The sequence below is a fragment of the Tigriopus californicus genome, chromosome 1, assembly GCF_007210705.1.
Source record: "Tigriopus californicus strain San Diego chromosome 1, Tcal_SD_v2.1, whole genome shotgun sequence".
Classification (NCBI taxonomy): Eukaryota; Metazoa; Arthropoda; class Copepoda; order Harpacticoida; family Harpacticidae; genus Tigriopus; species Tigriopus californicus.
In genome coordinates, this window is record NC_081440.1 from 6,950,082 (window position 1) to 6,975,418 (window position 25,337).

At 44.0% G+C, this 25,337-nt stretch overlaps 6 protein-coding genes across 8 annotated transcripts; 4 read left to right on the top strand and 2 right to left on the bottom strand.

Moving 5' to 3' along the window:
• Positions 1 to 198: 198 nt before the first annotated feature.
• Positions 199 to 1,178, top strand: LOC131884685 (phosphatidylinositol N-acetylglucosaminyltransferase subunit Q-like). Its single transcript, XM_059232533.1, has one exon. The coding sequence runs from the start codon at positions 290 to 292 to the stop codon at positions 1,151 to 1,153; it is 864 nt and encodes a 287-aa protein (XP_059088516.1). The 5' UTR covers positions 199 to 289; the 3' UTR covers positions 1,154 to 1,178.
• LOC131884693 (nuclear transcription factor Y subunit alpha-like) lies at positions 1,151 to 12,312 on the bottom strand. 2 transcript variants are annotated; one of them, XM_059232543.1, is made up of 6 exons: positions 12,170 to 12,312; positions 11,761 to 11,963; positions 3,231 to 3,464; positions 2,526 to 2,768; positions 2,228 to 2,450; positions 1,151 to 1,554 (listed from the first exon to the last, which is right to left on the bottom strand). In XM_059232543.1, exons 4-6 carry the CDS (start codon positions 2,766 to 2,768, stop codon positions 1,217 to 1,219), a joined length of 804 nt encoding a protein of 267 aa, XP_059088526.1. In that variant the 5' UTR covers positions 3,231 to 3,464; positions 11,761 to 11,963; positions 12,170 to 12,312; the 3' UTR covers positions 1,151 to 1,216. The 2 variants fall into 2 exon arrangements, with proteins under 2 accessions (XP_059088526.1, XP_059088535.1); XM_059232552.1 differs by lacking the exons at positions 3,231 to 3,464; positions 11,761 to 11,963; positions 12,170 to 12,312 and adding an exon at positions 2,846 to 3,096.
• LOC131884676 (deoxyribonuclease-2-alpha-like) lies at positions 5,499 to 6,927 on the top strand. Its single transcript, XM_059232520.1, has one exon. The coding sequence runs from the start codon at positions 5,737 to 5,739 to the stop codon at positions 6,841 to 6,843; it is 1,107 nt and encodes a 368-aa protein (XP_059088503.1). The 5' UTR covers positions 5,499 to 5,736; the 3' UTR covers positions 6,844 to 6,927.
• LOC131884665 (uncharacterized) lies at positions 6,868 to 9,146 on the bottom strand. Its single transcript, XM_059232508.1, has one exon. The coding sequence runs from the start codon at positions 8,668 to 8,670 to the stop codon at positions 7,054 to 7,056; it is 1,617 nt and encodes a 538-aa protein (XP_059088491.1). The 5' UTR covers positions 8,671 to 9,146; the 3' UTR covers positions 6,868 to 7,053.
• Positions 12,189 to 17,201, top strand: LOC131884638 (epsin-1-like). 2 transcript variants are annotated; one of them, XM_059232487.1, is made up of 9 exons: positions 12,189 to 12,333; positions 13,799 to 14,018; positions 14,091 to 14,300; positions 14,382 to 14,603; positions 15,007 to 15,242; positions 15,309 to 15,736; positions 15,813 to 15,995; positions 16,067 to 16,258; positions 16,358 to 17,201. In XM_059232487.1, the coding sequence occupies exons 2-9, from the start codon at positions 13,950 to 13,952 to the stop codon at positions 16,522 to 16,524; spliced, it is 1,707 nt and encodes a 568-aa protein (XP_059088470.1). In that variant the 5' UTR covers positions 12,189 to 12,333; positions 13,799 to 13,949; the 3' UTR covers positions 16,525 to 17,201. The 2 variants fall into 2 exon arrangements, with proteins under 2 accessions (XP_059088470.1, XP_059088462.1); XM_059232479.1 differs by lacking the exon at positions 12,189 to 12,333 and adding an exon at positions 12,717 to 13,486.
• Positions 17,202 to 19,613: 2,412 nt separating this feature from the next.
• LOC131883672 (adhesion G protein-coupled receptor L3-like) lies at positions 19,614 to 24,075 on the top strand. The gene is made up of 5 exons (XM_059231192.1): positions 19,614 to 22,562; positions 22,628 to 22,878; positions 22,934 to 23,106; positions 23,167 to 23,438; positions 23,509 to 24,075. Exons 1-5 carry the CDS (start codon positions 20,100 to 20,102, stop codon positions 23,851 to 23,853), a joined length of 3,504 nt encoding a protein of 1,167 aa, XP_059087175.1. The 5' UTR covers positions 19,614 to 20,099; the 3' UTR covers positions 23,854 to 24,075.
• The last annotated feature ends 1,262 nt before the right edge of the window (positions 24,076 to 25,337 follow it).

Consider the following 25,337-nt stretch of genomic DNA (forward strand, 5'->3'; position numbering starts at 1 on the left):
GCACAAATATCGGGGATGTCCTTTGGCACATGCAATAATTTCATAGCGTTTATGGTATACCAAAGGAGTGAATTTTTGGGATCTCATTCTTTGGATACATGGGTAGAAGGTATTTGGTTGTTTTTTTTTTGTCATGGAGTAGCATATGGATGGCGTCACATTTGGATGTGTCAACAAAGTCCCTTTGTTTTTCCCGAATCAAAATAGAAAGGAATGGCTAAGCTGCTGGGTGTAATTCATCAACGGATGGCTATAAGATTCGCGCTCACCTGAGCCAATTCAATCAAAAATGGCATCGCCCGGCGACCATGGTTGTGCCCCGCCTTCGAATTCCATGATAGGAGTGCATCGACTCTCCATCATGAGGGGCGTATCCTGCCATTGGTGGTGGGTGTGTCGTCGCACCTGGCAGTTGTCGTTTACGGGCTCGTATTTGCTGCAACGCGGACATCTACTTCGACAGGCCTATCAAAAACATCGTCTAGGTCGATGTCTCTTCTGGCTGTTGGTCGATGTGCTCATGGGTTACGCTTGGGCCACGCTGATCTTGGCCCATTGGGCGCCTTCCACCCAAGGGGTTCAATTGGTTTTGGGCGCCATGGACAGTGTGGTCTTGTACTTGAGACGCTTAATCACGTGGCTCATGGATGCGCCAGCCGGTCTCAAGCTAAATTCGGTGCTCAGCTCCGCCTTGGGCAAGTTCTTTCTGTACCATATTCACCTCTGGGTCACGTTCCTGCACTTGGCCACACCCCTGCTCTCACAGGCTCTGAGCCGGACCATGGGCGTATTGAGTTACCTGGGGTTGATGTTGCAGATCAGCGTAGCTCAAGACACGTTCAATTTGGTGACCTTTCACGTGCACTGTTTCTTCACTTACGCCCGACGCTTGTTTCTAAGTCAGACCCACGGACTGCAGAGCTTATGGCGGCTTTTTCGTGGCAAAAAGTACAATCCCCTCCGAGATCGGGTGGACACGTCCCATCATGACGTAGACCAACTCTTTGTGGGTACATTGGCGTTCACCATTCTGTTGTTTTTGTATCCCACGACCTTGGTGTATTTCGCGGTGTTTAAGGTATTGGACCTAGCCATTGTGGCCCTACATTGGCTCGCGTCCGGATTAGTGCAACTGGGGTTGAGCTTTCAATGAGAAATAAATACAATCTATTTACGAATTTCTGGGAGGTACAATAAAATCATGAGGCAATTGGGCTCAGGACAGGTGTAAACTGTTCAAAACGGAATTTCCACCGTACTGGTGGTGAAGATGCATGGATTGTCCGGCGCCCCCATTTGAGAGCCCGTCTATCACGGGTTTCTTGTCGAGAGGCTCACAATCGCCTTCGTTCCCTTCGTTGGAATTGAACTTGCCCCCTTCCCCTCGAACACGTTTCAGTGCGTGGAGATGGCGAGACTCGTGGAGATATTTCTTCCTCTCCTTAGGAATACGGCCTTCGGCCTCTAATTTGGCTCGCGCTTGCCTTCGTTTCAAAATTCGGTGGTACTGCTTGGCGTTAACATACAACGGCTCCTCTTCAAGCATTTCTGGACCTGGAAGGAGGGTGATAATTCATTGGGTATGGATCAATTGGACAAGCAAAAATACAACTCTCCTATCTTTCACAAAATAAGATGTCACTGTAGAATGTAGAATTTTCTTATTGAGCTTTGGCATTATGTCCAATTCATCACAAATTAGTTCGAAGATATTTTGGAAAACTCTTCAAAGAAACATCTACCGAAGTAGTCGAAACAAAAGCTCATGTTTCCAAATGAATATGATCAATCGGTTTTATACATTATGGGGTCATAGCCCCCTTACGCTGCTCGAAATATGTTTTACGTTCGGCACTCCAGAGGGCGCTTTGTCATTCAGCCTCTAGCAAATAAAGGGCCGATTGGGCCAATTCCTTGTTATTGAATTATAATGCGTTTGTGTTGTTATTGGCTAATTCTATCAAAATCTTATTTATAATTAATGCCTCGGGTCACATAATGTCCGGAAAAGAAATTGCGCTCAAGGCAAGGCAAGAGCAGTTTACTTAGTAATCTACCGTGCCTCTTCCCGTTTTCTTTGGGCCATGTGACGTTGCAAATAAGGGCCCTTAATCCTTAAAAGCGATCCAAATACTTGATGGGTCACAAAAGCATCATCAAGCCCATACAATTCCTCAAAACATTGACTTATATACTTTTAATTGATTGGTGCTCAACCGCTACTAACCGGGTAAGGGTATTCGCTGTAAGGAGGGTGACCCGTTGGAACCGGGTACCATCATGATGATATTGCCACCCCCGTTGGCCGAGCTCACGTTAGTGACACCTGCCGTGCCGGAGGAGGCCACTACTGCGGTGGGTTGGGTCATGGTGGCCGTGGTTGGGAGTTGAATGATCTGCCCACCCTGAGACAGGGCCTGCATGGTGGGTTGGACTACCCCGCCATCAGCCTGCAAGGTAAAATGGATCCATAACAATGAGGACCTCATCCCATTACTAGAAACGCACTCGAAAACGAAACATACCGTGACGGGTTGATAAATGAGCGTTTGACCATCGGGTGTCTGAATGACTTGATGGCCAGCTTGTTGCAAGACGAGGCCATTAGCACCTTGTACCGCGAAGGTGGGCATTCCGGCCTCACTGGTGGCCACCGAGATGGCATGACCGGTGGATACGGTCGTGGCGGGTTGGTTCAGGGTCTGCACCAAGATCTGCTGGCCATTTTGCGCCTGCAAAATCTGGTGACCTTGCGAGTTTTGAATCATCTGTAAATAAGAGCCAATAATTAAGGACTGAGCCAGCTTCCCATATCTTGATCTTCATAAAAAACGAGATAACGCACCAAAAATTTTGCTCACAAAGCGCCTCATTTCATTTAAATCTAAAGTATAACCCATGAATCCAAAAGCAATTTTTTCCACGTCCCCATCTCTCTTCAATGCCATAGAGTTTGGTCCAGCCTCCACTCAATCCGCATCCAGCCCTGGCGGGTTGGCGTGGCCCATGGCTAACTCCAGCGATTGCTTGTGAACCGGCATCCAGGCCTACCCCTATCTAATCCGAGGCCTATGTGTAGTTTAATAAGTTAGTTCGGTAATTGGTTCGTAAGTTAGCCAATACCGAGGCTGGAGCGTCATTCTGGCTTCCGATTGAGCCAAACGCACCAATCCCCAACACGAAAGCGTCTCATTGGCCCAAAAGCGAGGTCGGGCCCGTTCGTTACTTACCCGGCTAATTCCGGACCCGCACACGGGATCCAGCCCCTTGGACGTTGCGATCAAGGCCCAGGGCCCGTGGCTAGCGACTCTGCGGGCGTGGCGACGAGATAAAGCTGGAGATCACTAGAGGCGGGCGAATCCGCTCCCACATACACAGTCATGTATAACCCAGCAGACGGCAAGGGGGGGGGAGTGAAAGAAGGCGAGCCAGTCACAAGCCAGCCCCAGAACAATGAACAAAGCCTCCAGAGGAATTGAGGAGAAAAGATAATGATCATTAACATTCAAAATAGAGTGATGCAAGGAAGTATACTTTTCATACGCGTTATGGCTCTAAAAAATGGGTCTATGAGGATAAATATAAGACTCATTTTCTTTTCTCTGCCTTGTGAAATGAGGGGAAAACAAACAGTTGCCGTCATTCTAGGGAGCAAAAATAAAGATAACATGCCCAGCCAATCTGCAATGTGCATTTTCTTATTTATTCATTTAATTCAATTTGTCAGCTCGTTGAAGCGTAATATTCTGCTAAAGTTGTTTATTGAAAATTCAATTGGATCACAATGCAAATTGGCTGTGATGTTTGTCTAAGTTCTCCCTCCACAATATGCCCAAAATAAGGGTACTGGAATACATTTCTCCTTAAATTTCTTTTATTGAATAATGTCTAAATAATTGCGTTTGGATCCTAGATCTAACTATTTCTACAATCATATCTATTTCATTTTTTTTGAGTGATACCATGGGGTAATCTGGAGGGCTGGTTGGCGTATTGGGGGTCCGCATTTGATTAATTTTAGCAGAAATCTTACTCAAGTTGGGCAATTACGTTGAATAGAGATGAGACAAGAAAGCATGACAATCTTTGAAATATCTATGACAATCAACAAAAGGTTAGTGACCAGAACTTGAACCAATTTATGAAAACGCCTAATAGATTCTTATAATGCGAATACTGTTCTGTTATTACCATCTCAATCCATGCACTAGCTAGTAGCTACTACTTGCCGCCAGCTACATGTTGGCGGCTTGGTTCTGACTCGCCGAACTTCACTGATGAGTGATGACAGCGTGAATATTTTAAGGACAGAACAAGCAAGAAACTGATAAGTGATCCCCATCAGGGCAAAGCAATGCAATTCATTGAAAATAAATTAAGAATGCTTGCATTTGAGTAAGTCCTTTAATTTTCGGACTTTTTGCCAAACATGCCTAGTGTGACCAAAGACTCATCCTGTTTTTACTATAATGAACCAGATTCATGAAATGATCAGTATAGAGCTATTTTCTTTTATGGTCAATTCATGACAATGTAACGGCTGTTTTCTGACCAAATTAAATAAATTGCAAAGTTGTCAGGAATTGAGTGTTTTACAAAGTCCACACATATGCAGTCCATATTTCTAGAAGTCTGTGGTTCAATCAGCTAAGTCTGCCTCCTTGCACGTGGAATGTCAATCTCCTCTTCCCTGCCAGAGTCATGAAGAAATTTAAAAAAAAGATATCTTTGAAGCCTTATTTTGAATACCCAGAAGCTTTTCTTCTTTCTGTTAGGCATTTGAATACAATTAATGGTCTCTGCTCTGTCATGTTTGGTTTTATTAAATTGGCATACAACGCTTCAACTAAAATTTGCAACTTTAACAACCATGCCTTTTCTATAAGTTCCTTCAGGTTTCATTCCGCCACATTTTCGGCTTACCGCCAATTGAAATTTAACGCCGCAAATGACTTTTTCATTCCGCCACTTATGAGTTATTTGACGGTGAATTCCGCCACCTGGCAACCCTGCTTCAAGCTATCAAGTAATCTCTATATAAGCAAAAATCTACATGATGCAATGGGGCACCCCCAAGTGGTTTCGTGAACGCATATTTTGAAATGCAACAGTACTGAATTTTACCCAGTCGCATTTCAAGATATGCGTTCACGAAACTATCTGATACTTGCAGTAGGTGCAACTGGGTACAAATCGCATCTCAAAATATGCACTCACGAAACCATGCGGGGGTGCCCCATTGACAGCATGCAATTTAAGCCATATTTTCTAGGGATTGTTCACAGATTATGTTTTCAAAATTATAAGGTGTGAGTAATATGTAATGGATTGATCATGACTTCGGTGGAATTGGGTGAAAAATGGCGGAAAATTGAACTTTTTGGAGGTAAACTGTGGCTGTTTTATGTTTCCTTTGGTGTGTTCTTTGTCTAACCGTCTGGCACCACTGGTAATAATGAACTTACAACCAACAAATTGACAATACTTTGTTCCTTTTTTATAAAAAGGAACTGTAATCCCTTACATTCTTGAATGGTGAAATTGTAATGACTCAAAAAAACAGAAAAATGTCACCTAAACAAATGGGATTCATAAATTATGATGACTTAGGTTGCCCCATGAAACATTGTTGGAACTTGCGCTGGAGAACGCACCGATTTTCCCTCGGATTTGCCGACGGCGGGACAAGCCGACTCGAAGTTCCAATTTCCAAGGTGTCAAGGTGACTCAAACAGAATGGACGCCTGGGCCAATCGTCTACTCGTCAAACTTCTCTGCCATCTGGCTTTGAGCTGTATGCCAGCGATTCAAACCGCGGGTCTAGGTTGTCGAGATGATAATGGGCGTGGAGTGGAATGGTTCGTTCTGTCGAAACTGCCTCGCTTACCCACTCAGTCTACGCCCAAGTCGTGGCTGCATCTCGGCTTGGCTTACGCTTACATCACATCGTCCAACCGCCAGCTGGGTTGGACTTTGTCCTCGAAATCAATCGCCGACCCAGAGTCGGCCGCGGGTCGGACATTGAGTCCGTTGTATCAAAGTCCTTCGAATGAGCGATTTTATCTCCTTTATAATGACGAACATCCCGACGGTCGCACTTCTTTTACGCATGGCCATACTAAGGGGGTCTTGTCACTGGATCGCACATCCGGGTTTTGGCTGATTCACTCTGTTCCCAAATATCCACCGCCGCTAACTAACACCAGTTACGGTTACCCGCATACGGGTCGGATGTATGGTCAGAGTTTCTTGTGTATTTCGGTCGGCACCAATGTGACAGCCGATCTGATCGGTCGTCAATTGCAATATCACGACCCTTTCATTTACGATGTGTTTCTACCCGATTGGATGAACGCGGTGTATCCGGATTTGGCGACCCTGGCTCATGGTGGACACGACCGTGTCGCTCCTTTTGCTCATCAGGCCGTGTTTCCGGCACTCGATGGTCGCGCGTATTTTGTCAGCTTTGCCAAATATACGAAATATGGACAAGATTTGTACGATTCGATGGTCGCACCCGGCCTTCGTAGCGGGCTCTTGGTCGAAACTTGGCCCAATGGTCCGGGGAAGCTCAACTCCAGTTGTCAAAGCCAGTATGAGGTCGAGAACGTAGACGCGATCGAATTGAATTTCCAATCGAAAATCCAGTTTAGTACGCATCATGACCATTCCAAATGGGCCATTGCCATCAAGAAGAATCGGCCTTTCGTTTGCGTGGGCGATATCAATCGCATGGAGAGTCAGAAACATCGAGCAGGTGGTACTGTGTGCTTCATGAACTTATCGGTTTGGAAATCTTACCAAGGGATCATTCATCAGATCGAAACTTGCCCCATTAGTTGAACAGAAGAGCGGGAAATCAAAAAATTGCCATGGATGATGTATTTAATACTCGCTCTGTATGCATAAAAACTCTCGGAAATGCTCCATATGGATAATCAATATTTGTGTAAACAAGGTGTCTATGAGAGGCAGGTTGGCTGGACTTGGCCAGTCGAACCCACGGGTCTAACTTTGGGCGAAGAATAGCCTCCTAATCTATGAGTACGGTAATTACTGTTGTTTGCAACCTTCCTTCTCCTTTTTCTTGAGGATTCTTTTTTCTAGTGAGGACGACTTGCGGCTTTGAGATTGCTGCATTGGCATATAAGGGGGCACGGGATCATCCATGTCTCTGGATGTGCCCGACGAAAATGTACCTTGGGCCGTTGGGCCGTTGACCTCGGGCGATGGTGTCATTTCGGAAGACGGTATGGATGGAGGCGAAGTAGGGTATTGCTTCTGAGTGTGTAAAGGTGGGCGTGATTGATGGGGATGAGTAAGATGAGGTCGACTCTGAGGGCCTACGTTCTCGTATTGCGGCTCACTATTGCTCCCACTGTCGTAGTCGTCGATGGCAGCCCGGTTCATGTAGGGCCGTCGAAGAGGAATGGACACATGGGATTCGTTCAAAATATCACTAGTATGACTTTGCTTGGACAATCGACTGTGGGATCTAGACTCGGAAACGATATCGTCAGCCTCAGCCAACTGTCGCGAATGCTGTTGTTCCAGTTTCTTTAAGCGTGAGCGTTCTTTGGCCCGCTTAAGTTTCTCTTTCTCTTTCAACTGAATTCGACGGGCAAATTCCAAATCTTTGGCTGCTCGGTCAGAATCCCTAGAGGCGAGGCCCACCTCCTCTGTACTCAACTGCTCTTGAAGTATGCGGGCTAACTCACGGTCACGACGCTCTTGTTCCAATTGCTCTTCGGCTCGTCGAGACAGGGCCACGTCTCGCTGACTCAAGCCAGCCGCCTCTAGCAGTTCGGGCGAGAGGCTACCGGCTCGATGGGCCTGACCGCTGGCTCCTCCTCCCGCCGCCCCTAATTCACCGTCGTCAGGCGAAGGGTATGGACTAGATACGGCATAGTGCTCAGGTTGATTGTTGGCATACAACGGCTCGGGCGTGACCCGGGCTGGGCGAGCCATCTTCACTTGGTAGGACTCGGGGAGAGGTCGATCACGTTCGTAGTGCAACAATCTTTCGGCACCACCACGAGAAGGGCGGGACATTTCGGAGATATCGGAAGACGCATAAGGCACATCGCCGTTGGATAAGACGGGCAAGGGTTGGGTATGGCTGGCTGGACGAACGGAGTGTCGATCTGGCTGATGGGCGGCGGCTGAAGTGGGTCGTTTGCCCGCTTCCAAATTCTGGATTCTGCGAGCGAAAATCTCGTCTCGGGTGGCTTCGTAGGCGCGATGTTCGCGCTCCTTGGCCTCCCATTCCAAAGCCATCCGCCGGGCAATCTCCGCATCGCGATCTTCCTGCTCGCGTACTTTATGAATGTGATCTTGATAGACCATCTGAGCGTGCACCCGCTCCCGGGTCTGCTCCTGAAGAGCTTGAGGGAAATCCTCTCGAATCTGATGGTTTCGTTGCTTGTTGCCCGACAAATGTTGGTGATATTCTTGGGATTGAAGCCGTTCAGCCAAAGCCCCATCCTCGTGCACCACCCAATTCTGCCGCAAACGTGAGACATGTCCACCTGCTTCGCCGCTCAGCAACCGCAAACGGGTGACAGTCAAGTTGGGGTCACCCGCCACGCCTTCGGGGCGTATCCGCTCAGCCGTATTGACGGATACAGCGGATGAGGTTGAATTCGGACTGGGGGTAGAGAGAGCGGCCATTCTTACGGATCCCTGGTCTGCACCATGCCAACCAAGGCTTCAGAGCCCCATCACGTAAGATCCCCACGTATTCATCTCCTTACCCGATTCTACTATCTAATCTCGGCTAAGAAATAGGTTGTGTGGGTTTTCACGGTTTTCACCGAGGGAGGAATTATCATCCCACGATGGAACAGGTTTGAAAAGGGGACACACCGGCTCTTAAGAGGGCTAAGGCTGAGACCATGGGAGCGCGCCCCAACAGGCCTAAAAGGGACGGTAGAACAGAGCCAGTTCACTGGGAGGCTAGAGGATGCCTTTAAACCCAGAGCACAGATCGAATCCTCAGGAAACGCACGAGCAGCCTCGGAACAAGTGGCACTAGTCCATCCACTGACAGCACCACCAGCACCACCAGCGCCACCACTGCCACGAACAAAAGCTTTTTAACCTCGACCTCCTTTACGGGGCTGAGTGTCGCAGTCTTCCAGACCCATTGGCCGGCCAGGTTTGCCTTGTTTTTCCAGTTCTACATCCAGGGCCAGGGGAAATGTCGGAAACGTCATTCCATTGACTGGCCATTGGCCAAATAAAGTGACTCTGACAGATAAAAAATGGCTAGCCTAACCTGTTCTTTTGGCTGGAGGGGGCTAGCGTGTGCGACCTATGTTTTGTTTTCTCCAATGAGCGGCCTCAGCAGCCTGTTTAGCCTGAAAAGTAACAACTTAGGACATAGGCCCTAATTCAGGCCATGAAGGAACTTTCATTTTTGATAAAAAAAAAAAAAGGAAGGGTCGGGGCGGCCTATCCTAATCACATTGAAGCGAAAGGTTCATTGTTCAATGTAGCTGTCAGACCACCTGAACTTGATTGGCAATCGTTCATCGTTCATGTACCATACGTCAGGGGTGCAGATATCCATGGATATATATATAGCTATCCGTTCCATGAGATATCCAACAACAAAGTTTTTAGGGCCACAGGTTTAGTAGGGATTTGCCACTTTTTAGATTTTTGTCAGTTTTGCAGTAAGATTTAAACACGTTTGGGTGAGTTGCTCAATTCTATCGATTATATTGTGCTAAAAAGAATTTCTTATGAGTTTTACATCAACAATCATCTACTTATGGATGTAGTTTTGCTTTGAATAAAAAGAAAAATGCGTAGAATATTGATAATTAAATGAATATGTGTCAATTCAATGGATATTGAATTGCAGTTGAAATCTTGGAAAAATCGGGCCAACTGATTCATCTTAACATGGTGCTTGCTTCAGATAACTTCAGAAAAACTTCGGGTTAAATTATAGGATAGTAATCAAATTTTGGGGGACATAACAATAGATCAATTTGCCAGCAATTTAGTTAGACTTTCTAAATCGACACCCTGGCTCGATTGTTTTTAGCTTACTGGTTACTCCAAATTTGCTTTTGGGGAACTGAAATAATTCTGCTTTGCTCTTAAAACACTAGCTTAAAAGTGATATTGTTCTCCAAATTTTTAAGTTAGTTTTGGTATATTAACGGTTATTGGTTCCTGGTTCTGTGTCATCTTAATATATTCAAATGGTTTCTATTATAATTATTGCCGAAACTACTTTGTCAAACGTTTTCCACACTTCCATTGAAGGTCTAGAATCTGAATAAATAATATACAAATTTGGGGATTTCGAGGCCTGAATTGTAAAACCTAATAGAGTACGGAAACCTTTCAAAAAACTCTTTGCACCACAAAGTGCTTATCAAATTTGTTAGAAGGCACCAGACATCTTCTTGCACCACTTTTGGGGCGTTAATAAAGAGACATTTGAGATCAATGTTGGGTTTCTTAGTGAATTCGATCAGCCAGCTTTTTCTTTCAGAAAAAGTAACTAAGGCTTAAAGCCCTAGCCCTCTGACTTAAACCATAATGTTTCCCTATTTTATAGCGCTGGATTTTATTTGGCTTGTACGGCATAGTGTTTTTCTAAGAAGGTACACCTCTCCACAACCACATTTGTGACTGACTTCAAGAGAGCTCCAATATTATCAAAGTATCCCGCATTATCGAAAATATTCTCGACAAGCCTGTAGGGTTTAAGACATTTTCTTTTCGATTATTTTTGGCTCTTTTAGACGCATTATGAAGCTGGATCTTGTGGTCACTTTCGGTATTTGGCCATTCCCAGCTGCTAGTGATGGCTTGACATAAATTTGTCAAACCTGTCTTTAACAGAAGGTGCTAGAGATGCTATGAGAGAGAAATATATTATTTCCGAAAACATCAAACCCAGAGTATAAGTTGAAATGCGCCTTTTTCCTCCGTTTTTTTCTCCATACTCCGAGTTTGGCTATTCATTGAAAGGAAATTACAGGTTACTTTTTGTATCCTGAGCAGATTCGTCATTTTTTCGTCAGGACAGATCATTCAATCCCACTAGTTTTTTCATAAATCCCGGAAGCAGAAAGAAAACAAAGGGTAAATCGGGTTTGTTGTGGTTTTCTTCTTCAGCTAAATGGGTACTGATGGGGCTGATCCATGCCATTGAAGACTTTGCCTTTATAATCTAACACTACCCACAATTAGTCAGCTATCAACCACCTGTTCTAAAAACTCATATGCCCTATTTGCTTGCAGTGTATTCTCTTTGCTTTGATTTCTTTGCACCTAATTAAATATTCCTGTGACTAACCATTGTTCAATTTTTATAGATCTTCATACATTCTTAATTGATCAAAAGAGAATGATTTCACGGTTTGTCCAGATCAACTCAAAATTGCAGAGCAATAATCAATGGCAGAAATTTATCATTCAGATGTGCAGCAACGAATTTATTTTCCTGAATAATCATACTTTACTTTTTGCAACCATCGTTATCAGAGGTTTATTGTTGCACGACATTTGACGGCTCAAAATTCATTTTCAAATCATCCCTCGACTTTCAAGTCAAATGTATAGAAAGTACATCCAGCACACAGTTTGGTCGCTGTAATGCCCTATGAAGACACATAGTTTTGGACACTTATGGAATTTTCAAGTCTCTGGAAATGAAGTGCTCCCTCATCCTGACTTTAACCCGATGACTAACCCCTCTAGCTGTTTCTTTGAAGCCGTCAAGTTTTAGGCTAGTACCTGCTTCCTCAGTCATGGCCAATGGCGGAATCACCCCCCAAGAACTGGAGTCTATGGGAAAAAATACCGAGCCGGGCCGATCCTATGGGCGAAAAGGGCCAAATCGCCGTCAAAACGCCAGCCGATGGTGGCGGGCTAGAGAGGCAAGAAGCTAGCCGTGACAGTCCGGCCCACCCTTGGCTCTAGGGGTCCCCGGTCCCATTCTGACAGAGAGAATAGACACTGTTAGTTAAAGACACATACGGACAGTCAGACAGACAGACAGACAGACAGACAGATAGATAGATAGATAGGCAGGCAGACGGTCACGGAAATTGTGACAAGAAGTCCGAGAGATTGAGAAGAAGGAAAAAAACGCGAGTCCAAGTATCGCCAGATCATCCTGGTGGACCTGATTGGGGGTACTTACGCCCGTATTGGTGGCCAGCCGTGGTATTTACCCACAATCTCGGATTCCTGCCAATTCCCGAATTCGTGTGTGACTCACTCACTCACTCACTCACTGATTGATGCCATCCATCGCAACCGGATTCTGCGGTTGACCCGTGATCGGATCCCGATTCATTGATCCAGGTGGGTATAGGGGTGAGAGAGGGAGCCCATGCAAGTAGTAGATTGTGAGCTAGCAGCCTCGTCCCAGCGGGCCCTTGTCCCACCCACGGACGTCCTCTGGAATTGCCAATACCAATGTGCTGGATCACAGGGACTCACTTCACGAGTGAGTGGAGCAACAAGGCATTCTAGTTGGGTTACCTACAGTAGACGGTCCCTATCAGTTTGGCGGGTGGCTGGCGGGTGGCTGGCGGGCTGGCGGGCTGGCGGGCTGGCTGGTGGACTAGAGTTCCTTATCTCGCCCGCCTCACTCTGGATTCGGCCTTATCTTGCTTTGGGGGCCTAGTGGCCAGTTGCCATTCATTCCAAGATCTTCGTGGTTTTTTCCTTGGGATGGGAGTGAAGTGATCCAAAGTCGACCATTCGAGATTATACCTTGTGTTGGTCGGTCTGATTCTGGGGCCGACGCCCAGTCGTAACAACCCGTGGGTTTTCTAGCGATTTCCACCGGCTTTTTTCAAACCGGACGTATGGGCAGCATCGATAACGTCCATTTCCGGATCCGGATTGTGACGAGTTTGGACTGGTGACGCAATTGGCATCATGGTCGATTTGTTTAATTCATGATTGATTGAATTAATACCTACTGGTTCTTTGGCTTTACTCCCTTAAAGAAGCGTGGGATAAGTCATCGACAAGTCGTGGGTTGTTCGGTCGAATGATCGTAACAATCAAGACGCTTTTGGTGAATCAAATTTCAAATGTCAGATTTGAACTTTCCCTAACTTTCCACCAAAGTAATGCCGGCGACGGTTGACAAATCTTTTGATGTGTGAATTCACCGGAGGTCGGATGAAAGAGCGCCAAACAAAGAAATGCTAAATGAATCGAACTCATTTGGGGCATTCGGTTTCGAAAATCATCATAAATACAAGCCCTCGAGGAGGAAGAATTCTGAAACATCAGAGAGTTCTGAGTGTGGTGCAGTCTTTTTTCAATTTGTACGCCTCTACAAAACCTCGTTTTTTTCCTTCGAGGAAACTCGTGGTGGGGGCTAATGAAGTGCCTTTCATGACTTTAATGTCCCAACCCGCTGCTAGTTGTGCATATAGGAAAATCGGACTCTTTATTTCACGCTCCACAACCGTCTCATTATGAATATGGCCATGAATAGGTAGGTTCCCCCATGCCAACCAACTTACAAATTTAAGTACAATCCGATAGACGACCTTCCGCTCAGCTTGGTCGCTTCATTTGTCCGTGAGGACACATAAATCCACTAGAAAGAAGAGTGTATGTTACGCGCTCGCGTACCCCCGATAGATCTTCATTCAATACAAATAGACGGAACTAGCCGCTATTCTAAGGCTTCTTGAAAAAACTCCCTCCGCATAAGATTTCGGGCCTTTCGGTCTTCAAGGTCTTCCTTTTCTTTGTTGGTGTCTCTCACATCTTGGTCCAGACTTAATGCTCAAGAACCTTTCAGGTTACGACGTTCGATTCGTCGTCGTCGGCATCAAAGCCCTCAGCCTCGTGGACAACTTGCTGTCAACACTCCAGGTCCAACGGCCTTGATTTTCAATTCCGTAAGAGATCCGACTCCGGAACGAGTCGTCGTGCCGAAGGATACGCTGGAAATGGCTGTCAATATATCTGGCTTGAGGCGCAACATCAAAAATGTGGCCCATAATTACACGGATGCCCAGGTGAGTGAGGATTACATTGATGAATGCATTTGTTGTGGTTCGTTTAACAACGTGAAATCGTGATGGTTCCAGGTCAAAGTCCGCGAAGCCACATCGAACGACCCATGGGGTCCATCGTCCACCATGATGTCGGAAATTGCGGACCTCACTTACAATGTGGTGGCCTTCTCAGAAATCATGCAAATGGTGTGGAAACGCTTGAATGATCATGGTAAAAACTGGCGGCATGTATACAAATCATTGGTGCTTTTAGAATATCTCATTAAAACCGGAAGTGAAAAGGTAAGACACGATCGTTCTTTAATCAATTTTCGGTACTCTCCATCCACTCCATGACTGACCCCATTCTTGAACATGTTTCAGGTTGCTCAGCAATGTAAAGAGAACATCTTTGCCATCCAAACTTTGAAGGATTTCCAATACTTAGATGATAATAAGGATCAGGGGATCAACGTCAGAGAAAAGGCCAAGGCGTTGGTTGCACTTCTTAAAGACGACGAGCGGCTCAGAAATGAACGTGTCCGAGCCCTGAAAGCTAAGGAACGGTTTGCACAATCGGCAGCAGGCATAGGCAACGACACTGTAGTGAGTATAATTAGTTTTCACACATCCTTACGTCGGTAAAAAATTGAAAACTTATTCCATCCAGATAGTCTTCGATGATACGAGGAGGTCGCTGGGTCTTTATAGCTAGGGTTCCTTGGATTGGTCAACCTATAATTCAATGATTATAGTATGGTTTCATATTGATGTTTTTATTGTCAATGATAATTCATTTAAAACGGACTTGTAAACCTTTTCATTAAAAATGAATAGTTCAACTTGTAGAAAGGTTAGTTTCGTAGAAATATGCGTATGCACACATTTTTATCTATTCCACGGTGAACACCAAAAACAGTCGTTAAATGTAGACTTTTATGACTATAAAAAGTATTAGAATATTTAAAAAGCAATTCCTCCCAAATTGAATTCCGTTTATCCATTGCAGTACACTCATAACCAACAACGAATCGAGGCCCATCGAAGACATCAAAGTGATACTGGTGAATATGAGCCCTCCAATCCGGAAATCGAGGCTGCTCGACCTCAAACAGCGGGCGAAGAGGAACTCCAGCTCCAATTGGCCTTGGCCATGTCTCGCGAGGAAGCCGAGCAGGAGGAGAGCAAGACGAAGTCCGATGATATCAGACTTCAGCTTGCTCTTCAAAAGTCACGGGAAAACGAGTAAGTGTCAACTCAAAGCACACAAAGAAACCAGATTTAAATGTTATATTGTTGCTTTTGTTTTAGCGGCGAAAAGAAAACCTTGACCAGGCCTTCCAACGACTTGCTCGATCTTGACTTCGGCAATCCCATTGTTGAGAACATCTTCCCCTCGCAACCTCCACCTCCTACCAGAACCCAAGCTTCTCTGGATCCATGGGGAATGCCCGAGCGAAGTGGAGATTCCACCACGGATAGCAATGACGACCCGTGGGGTGGATCACAACAGCAGCAGCCAGCGTCTGATATGAAGGCTCTAACATTCAGTTCTGATAACGGCAATAACGATCCTTGGTCCCCGGTTCAGCCACCGCAAGCTCGTCTCTCGCCCATGCCACCAGGTTTTGGCAACAATAATGGGCAATCTGTACCATTTGCATCGACTTCACCCACTATGTTGGCGAGTGGAGACGGACACGGACGTTTTCCGCCCGCCTCTGCCAAAAGCCCGTCAAGTAAGACTAAATTTGGTTGGTGGTTTGAAAGGGAATGTCTTAAACTTCTATCTCGGGGTCTTTTTCTTCATTTCAGATAATGATCCTTGGTCGACGGTGAAGAATGACAATAATGGTCACGAACCTGAGTCCATTGATCCTTTCTCTCCCCAAGCTCAGAGCCAATTGGAAGAATTTGACATGTTCCGGTCGGAAATCGAAACAATAGGCCCAGACGGAGGAATGGATTCTGCTTTCGGAGGAACTGAGTCGAAAAGAGGTAATGGATAAGTCTTCTAATTTCATCCGTCATTGATAGAAATTGATATTTAACTTTGATTTTATTAAAAGGTGTGACGTCTCCAAATCCATTTGATATGGGTGGTTTGTCAGCAGAACTAGGGTCTAGCCCCATCCCTCCTGGTACATCATGTTCGTCCAAGGCGACTGGAACGAAGCCGAAAATTGTGCAATCCCTCCTTGGCGAGCACTCCAACCTTGTTAATCTCGATAATTTGGTTTCTACAATTAATAGCACTACAGGTAGGTTCAAGATTCCTGTGATAAGTTGTTTCCAATGATCTTCGTGTTTCATGAAAAATATCGCCTTTTTTAAAACTGAAATACCTACCTTTCTTTCAGCCCGCAATCCATTTGAAACTAATCCTCCCAATCCTTTCCAAGCCAAAGTTCAGAAGCCACCCATGAATGCGCTAATGCAACAGAACTATGCCGGATCAAACAACTGGAATCAACATCAGCAATCCACGCAGCAAACCCGAGATTCGGCGTTTGATCCTTTCATGTAGAAACGCGTGTCAGTGTCACCGCCACTACTCTCGCGTCATTGGTCAAAGGATTAGACTTGAAATCATGAAGTTATGAATTACTACTTACATACGACAATTATCACACCCATAATCGTGGTCAGCCCAAATGTTAAGCCGATCACGAGATACATTGGACTACTGATTCTACTACGTACACTTTTATACATTAGCACCAACCAGCATGGAGACGTGAATGTTCCAACACCACAAAAAGAGGTGGCATTTCTAGAGCAAAGAGTGATGGGGCGTGGTGGCACCTAGAGTTTTTTATTTACGTGCCAATCATCTCAGTTTCGGTTCGATCGACTTGACGATGTAACTTGTCTTACTTACCCCAAGTGAGTCACGAACCTAACGATTTCAATCTTAGATCGCCCCATGCGACCAAAAGCTATCTTCATGCAGTAGAGCCTAGTATAACCCATCCACCCATAATGCGCTTTTGAAGCTGAAGCGAGTAGGGTTTTTAATGCCCCCTAGCTGTAGATACATTCTTCTCGTGAAGCACAGACACATACACTCGTATTAATGCTATCAAAACACCTCTTGCAGACTAATTTCGACAATATATGATGGCGAACCAGACCGTAAAAGCTATGAGCGCTTGCTTGCATTCTATCTGCTTGTATGAAATAAATCTTTTTATCACATGCAAAGCTAGCCTTCTTTGTTCTTTTGTTCATCAACAAAACTAGAATGATGAACAAGGAAAATATGAGAAAAGTGGGTCATAGATGAAAGATATCCTTGCTTAATACTGTTGGAACTTCAGCTCCACTCATCGTTTCTACTTGCACCCTTCACCCTTTTCTCCCACTCGTCTCTTCGATTTAACAATTAATAAAAGTTGAAAAAGTGGCAAAAATCAACTCAATTCAGGTAAAATGCTGTGTTTTGGACTTTATTGTTGCAGTATTGACTTGTCAAACTCAAGAATTTCTCAGTATGATGACTAACGCCTCACAAAACCTCTAAAAGTTTTGAAGGCGAATGTGCGACCCAATACCTAAAACGATTACGAGAAATAAATAGTCGGAACAACGTTCCGTGAGACAGATTTTCAGGCATTGCGAAATTCTTAAGTTTGACGAGTCAAAAAATATTCATATTTAGCAATTGATTTTTCGAATTCTCGAGGAAATGTTTCGGATCGGTTGGAGTTTTCTTTTGTAAAATATTCGGACTTTTTCCCTTTCTGAATTGAAAATTAGGTTAGTGACCACCAAAAAAAAATGTTCTACCATTGCCAGACAGTTTTTGTTTTAAGGACCCAAATTACAAGCTACAATATTTTACAAGAAGTTACCTTAATAACTAAAAAAATCAATTATAACGATCATGGTGAAACAGCTTTTTCCAGCTAAAAGTATTTTTTTATATATATGTTGATGCATTCAGGGTCTCTAATGTTGATGACAAAAAATGCTGCAATTAAAAAGAATGCAGTCTTCAAGGGCCAGTTCCTTTCAAGGCTAAATGGCCTGAAATTGTTATTTAAACCTTTTGCAAAGAACGATTTAGCTCCAAAAGTTCACATGTCCTGCCAAAAACTTGTGATGACGTCATGATTATTTTCCCGCTTGAATGTGTGGCTGAGATTGGTATCTAGTAGTACCTAGGGATCCTGTTCATGATGAATTTGCTAGAGAATGAAGTAAGTTGACAGATTGACAGACTGCTCGTTAATTGGAAGCAGTCACTTAGATTTTTCTTGTCCAATGTATGTATGGCATGTATATTCCTATATTCCTTGGACGCATTCAGCCATTCCAAAGGCCTAGATAGATGCATTGATTATCCCAAAAATGAATTAAAAGTCGGCTTTGGAGTGGTGGCGTGTTCTTGGATGCGGTCGTTTTTGAAGGACCGAGTGCAACAAGTGGAGTGCAATGGTCAACTATCAAGCCCAATCACGGTTAATGTTGGGACACCACAGGGATCGGTTCTGTCTCCACTGATATTCATATTGTACACCGCAGATTTCCCACTCTGGTTGCCCCAAGGTACCCAAATGGGCTACACGGCATATGCAGACGATATTGTCGTGACAGTGGGTGCTAACAGTATCCCGTAACTTAAGGCGTGTCTTGAAAGCGTAGCACAAGCAACGATCGCGTATGCCTCGTCGAACTACCTTAAGACTAACGACTCAAAGACAAAAGTGATGGTGTGTGGAAGGAGTGATACCGAGCCTGTGAAAATCCGCGTGGGAGATGCATCCATTGAGGGATCTCGCACGTGCAAAATCCTGGGGTCGAAATGCAGAGAGACCTCAAGTGGAATCATCATCTCCTAAATCTGCGAAAGGAGGTGAATGCTGGCCTGGGCACTCTTCGGCTTCTTTTATCCAAGTTACCACGCTCTCAACTAAAACCTGCGGTGGAGTCGCTTATAATGTCTAAATTGCGTTACTGTCTTCCTTTATTTTTGAAAATAAGGACCAAGGTCGGCCAAGAGCAACCGCAGATCCAAAGAGACCTCCAGGACAGACTGAATAACGTGCTCAGAGAACTGCTTGGAGTGAAACTCAAGGATCACGTGAGCATCAAGGACCTTCATGAGTCCCTGGGACAAAAGTCTGTTAACCAAATGGCGGCTGAGTCCGCCCTAATAGAGACTTGGAAGATCATGAACACTTGTCAGCATCCAGATCACATCCTACTGCAACCAACCAAACCAATCGACCAACAACGAACAACAAGAAGCCAGGCCAAAGGGGATGTGAACCTCGCGGTGCCGGAGGAAGCCACCTTCTATGAACAGGGAAGGCTCCTCTGGAACCTGATCGGTCCACTTACCCGAAATGCCACCACATTAACACAGTTCAAAAATGGCATGGCAAAATTCATCAACTCCTGTCCTTTATAACCTTTCAATCCGTCACACCTGTCATTTACCCTCAGCTCACCCCTCGATTCCACAATATGCCCACCATTTTTCGCACCTCTAAAAAAGCCACACGGCTTAAATATTTTTAAATACAAATACAAATACTTTGATAATTTTCTTTTGGCACTGCCCATCAGGCAATTATAAACTGAGCGTAGTGTGCAAGCTTTTTCTTTGAAATTCATGTTAATCTCTTGCACAATCCTGAAGCGCCTGCCCAAAAAGTTTGGAATAAATCGCCCTCCAAACATATTCAAGATAAGAAACAATCACAATTACCTAGCTTATTCGTCTTCAGTACCCCAATGATCTTATCAAACGAAGGGCTTGTCTGCTGTTCCAAGGAATATTCTTCTTATTCAAAACTGATTCCAAAATCTAATATCTTCAGAAACATCATCGTATTTCGTTGTGGTCCCACGTGCTAAATAGTTTCAGAGTCCCTCGAGCACGAGCTGTAATTACTATGAGCTATAAATGTTCTGGATAAGGATTAGTCCGGGATTAGCACTTGGATTACGACATGACGACAACGGCAATAATAATGGATACAGCGGTTGTACGAGTAGAAACACGAATCAAAATCATCGGTGACAATATTTGATGTGAGCAGCAGTGTGGAAAACTTGCTGAGGCCCATGAGTTGATGAAATACTCCTTTCACCATGTTGTATCAACCTTACGTGATATATTTCTTAGTGTGTTTGAATTCAGTGTTTGATAGGGTCCAATCCTCAGACTATTCAAGATTCCCTAAATTCCTTGAAACCGACATTTTGGAAAGTGTCTCCGTTCAGGACGTTCAATCATGTGCTGAAAACGGCTATCTCTATGTTTTTACATCAAACTGCACGGAAATATTTTGTACTAACCTAGAGGATCAAGGCAATTTCATCAATCTACAGTCAGATGTATCCTTAACGTGGTGCGAAAGATTGGAAAGACACATTGGAATTGATACAATCACAATTTTCCCCGTGGAATCTTTTCGAAAAGGGGAAACAGTGGTGGAACCAAGAGACTCTGTGGAATTTTTTCAATGCCTGAGCCGTGGATTGATCGAACACAGTCAAAACTTACTTGATTCTTCCATCTCAGGAAGTGCCATTGAAGCGCAAGATGTGATGAAACTAGAGTCATGGCCAAACTTACTTTTGACCAAGATCCGCGTGTGGGATCTAGGTGAAGAATGCTTTGCCAAGTGGTACTACAAAACACCCGAACTGCCCATCCCCCATGGTCCCATTGGTAATCATGGGACAAAAGGAGTCGGGATCTTCTGTGACCAAGCCGATGTTTGTGATCAAATATCACTCGAATACAGTACGGAGAACCTTGATCTTCCAGTGGATTCCTTCTATCGCCAAAGCAGATGCATCCAAACTGCTACTTTGCAAACCAATCCGCCGCCTCTTCAAGTGGAAGACCCGCGGGCATGTATGGATGAGTGCCAAGTCTTGGGAAATCAACTTGCCCATCTTCAATTGAGGGAGAACGATGTTTTGGAGTGCACCTGTGGTGATTGGAATATGGTCCCAAAAGAGGTGCAAATCTTTCCTGGATGCCTTTCGTGTCCCATGGCGGGCTTTGAAAGATTCGAATGCGGCTTGTATTTGCCTGGAATTATCGACCAAACCTCCGTGTATGTCTTGGACGAAGAGACGTATGCCCAAAGTCTCGGGTTTCAATACTTTCAATGCTTCGAGTTCAATGTGTTAAGAAAGGTTCATGAATCTCTACCTCCGTCACTGATCCACGAAATCCGAGTTCAAGAGCCCGAGGATTGTTTCAAAGAATGTGATTCCTCCAAATTGGACATTGCCATCATTTCTAATGGAAACGATCAAGATTTCCAATGTACATGCTTGTCTTTGTTCCGGTTTAAAGTGACGGAAATCGATGACGATTGTCTGAATCATTGGTGTCCACGCATCTTGGGACCATGTGTGGATACCTCAAGACCCGGGGTGGATGATTTTAGGATATCCACAGTATACTGTCGTAACTCCCAATGTGACGCCAACCTTCTTTTACCCGTCACCGAATCAGGCGTGTGTGAACGAGAAGGACAAGGGCATCAAGTGGCTGATCCTCGAACTCTTGGTGGTTCTGACATCTATTATGAATGTGATTACGAGTCATCGACGGATGTTTGGCTTTGGGTTCAACGGAAATGTAATCAAGGATTATTTGATCCCGAATTAAGGGAATGTGTACTAAATTGCCAAGCTACGGATTTGAGAGGTGTTCAGTGGATCGGGTTACCCGATCAAATGACATATCACGCGTGTTCCGATGGCTCCGGGGAAGCTGAATGGTTTTGTGATGGAACTACACTTCACTTTGTGGGAGATCAACCCGATCGGACCAATTGCATTGATGATTGGGTATCGGATGTGGAAGACATGATTGGCAAGGAAAATGATTCATTGAACATAAGTTTGAATATTTTGGATCATGTGAGGAATGATAATGAAACTGGAGTCCCCGGAGGCACTTTATTGTCCACTGTAAATATCATCGAAGACTTGCTCAAACTGCATCAGCAACAAATCATGGAAAATCTAGACAAAGTCAAGAACGATGCCTTCGTCAAAGCCACTTTCGAAGTAATCGATAGTTTGTTCGACAGTTCCATCAGCTGGATTGAGATCTTTGAAGACCAAACTCGCTTCAATGCATCCTCGGCGCTTTTAAGTTACACGGACAAAGTGGCAGCATTAACCTTGGCCACCATTGACGAGGATGATTGTGTAGATCATTTCATGTTTGAATTCAAAGTGATGCAGGTAGAACAATCCATCTACACAGAATTTTCAGAAGAGCAATTCATTTTTCAAGGTAAAGGTGTTAAAATCACGGTACCAAAGGGGTACATTGGTCAAGCTGTGTGCAATCAAGGACTCGGAGTGAGTTACAACCTAGACTTGGAGAGTGGAAAGATGTTTCCCGACTTTCCAAAGCATTCAGAGGGCTCAGAAACCTTCTTGGCCAATGAAGGCCTTTTCTCCACCCTCTTGGACTTTTCCTTCTTGGCCAAAAATGAATCCAAATCCTCCTTCTCACAAGAGTTGCAACTGAGTCCATCGGATCAGTGGATTCAGATAGAATATGAACATCCGCATCGGGTGAGTGGCATTTTTCGAGATAATTATGAAGATGTTTAGTGTTACCTAAATTGCACACCTTGTAGAGATCCTTTTCACCCGAGTGCGTATATTGGAATTTTGAAACGGGTTCATGGTCTTCAGATGGATGTTGGTTAGATCGTCGCCAATCTACGGGTAAAACCACCGTTTGTCAATGTGAACATTTGACGAACTTTGCCATTCTTTTTGGCGGTGGGGATGCTGATGATCAAATGAAGAGCATTCTCTCCATTGTGTTTGGAGCTTTGTCGTGCGCTTGTCTAGCAGTCACGATCTTCTTTCTCCATTGGTTTAAGTAAGTAATGAACTTGACCAATAAAACTCGATTATATGGTTATCCAAACTTGCAGACAAACGAGTAACGTTCGCCAAGTGGTGGAATTGAATCGTGATTATTGCCTCTTGGTTGGACAAGTTCTCTTCCTGACCATCGTTGGACTCAAAGATTATTTTGACTCGGTTTCGTGCATGATCATCACTTTCTTGACACACTTTGTATGGATATTGGTGTTCACTTGGACAGGTAAGATAGTCACATTAGTTATACAAGTGGAAAACCTTACGCAAGTGACTATATTTTCAGCTCTTGAGGGTTTCTTTTTATACAAGGCCCTGGTGGTTGTTTTCGATTCCGGAGAAGACCATTTCCGGTTTATTTACATTGTCAGCTATGGAGTCTCTGCCATTATTGTGGTGACTACATTGGTAGTCTCTTTTATCCGTGATGATTTTTACTTCAGAGAAGATGCCTGTTGGCTTAATGACAGCTACATCTGGGCCTTCAAGGGACCTGTTCTGGTCATTGTGATCTTGAACATGGTGGTGTTGGTTGTGGGTTTGAGAGCCGCATACATGGTCAGAAATTCAAACGTCTTTGAAATGTCTATGGTTTGCCTTAAAACTATTCTCTCAAAACTGCTTCTAGGCCAGCAAACGCAGACAAGTTTCGAATATGCAGAAAGTCAGTGGATGGTCGCGAAATTTCGTGATTCTAAGCAACTTGTTGGGAATCACTTGGATAATTGGGTTCTTCAATGAGTTTTCATCTTTCATGCAGTACGTGTTCATTGTATTGAACTCCTCGTGTGGAATCTTCATATTCCTCTATGGGGTGATTTGCAACCGAAAGATTCGGGATAACATCAACTCAACGTCTAGCCAACGCCAAGGCTGGACCTCGACTCGTTCTACCAAAACCTTCAGCAACGTCAGAAGCGACGCCAAGTCTTTAAAATCCAGAATGCAAAGCCTAAAAACCAGGGTCGCATAAGATATCAAGAAGTGCTTGTCATTTATCTTTCTCATCACAACTGAACAATATACATTAGTTGATGGTAATGAAATTAGAGTAATTCGTTCCTTTTTTCGAAGAAAGGAACTGTAATCTCATTACATTTTCAAATGCTGCTCCGACCGCTCCGACCCCAAAAGAACAAAAATTACTCGTTTCTCGTTCCTTTTTTCACGCTCCAGAGTGGCATCTAATGTTAGATTTGATGGATTCGCTTCGACAGACGTTTATTCACTTCTCTGCTTGGCAACTTTTATCAACCGGATAAGGATTAACGTAGTATACGGAAAAAGAGATGCCAGGGAAAAACATAGAAGGAAAGGCGCGCAACCTGCAATAATGATGAGTGACATCCAACATTTAATTTTTCGTTTCACTCCTGGCAATTGAGGAAATTTGAAGCTTCCAGGCAATCTTAACAGGAATTTTCATTTTTTTATATATTCATATATCCAAAAAATTGTGCTGAACTACGATTAATGTGTTTGTGGTTTCAAATCCTGTTCTATTTGCTCTGCTTTATTGTTTATAGTTTCTCATTCAAATCCCGTAGAACTGAAAGAGCTGACTCAGAGCGGAATTTTCCTTTGGCTGGAGTATGTTGCACCAAATTTCCCAACTCGCCCCGTATCCATCCATCCATGACTTTATTTTCCATCATTAGTTAAGCTCGTGAAAAGATGTCAGTTTATGAAATAATTAAATAATATGTACTCCAGAAGAAGCTAATACATGTATGTACATATGTACATATGATACTTATACTCGGTAAGCATTTTGGAAGTCGCTAAATATTTGGAAAATAACAACGAAAAGTAACAAATAACAACGAAAAAATAAAGCCATTAATGTAGCAACGTATGGTCTTTATGAGGCAAAAAATCTGAAATATTGGTCATCTAAAATTCCAATTAAGGTAATTGTAGCGAGTAACGCCATTACATTTTTCGGTGAGTAACGGTTGTGTAACGAATTACTCTGTTTGCCCAAAGTAATTGCAACTGTTATCCGTTCCTTTTATCGAGGAACGATTAATGCCCTGCTAATTAGATGCATGTCCCCTTAAAGGGTACTTAATCAACTTAATCAAGTAACCCTCAACTTAATCAAGGACTCGATTAGGAGGCAACGCAACACTCAAACGTTTTGTAGCAAGGTTTCAAAAAGCTTTCCTTTCCATGACCTGACGGACTCCATGGCCACCACAGAGACACCTGAAACAGGATCTAAGAGGATTGGACATGGCAATTGTCGAAGCTAGATCACTTTAGGATAACGGAAAAACAATTATTTTTGAGGGCCAAATAATCAGTAAAAAAAGTTTTTGAAAGTATGATTTTTTTTCACAGCAAAAAAAAAAAAAAACAAACGCAAGTATATAAGCCTGTTTCAAAGCAAAAAGACACATGAAAAGACAAAATGAAACTAATTTTGGAAAAATTTGAGGCAATTACCAAGGATTT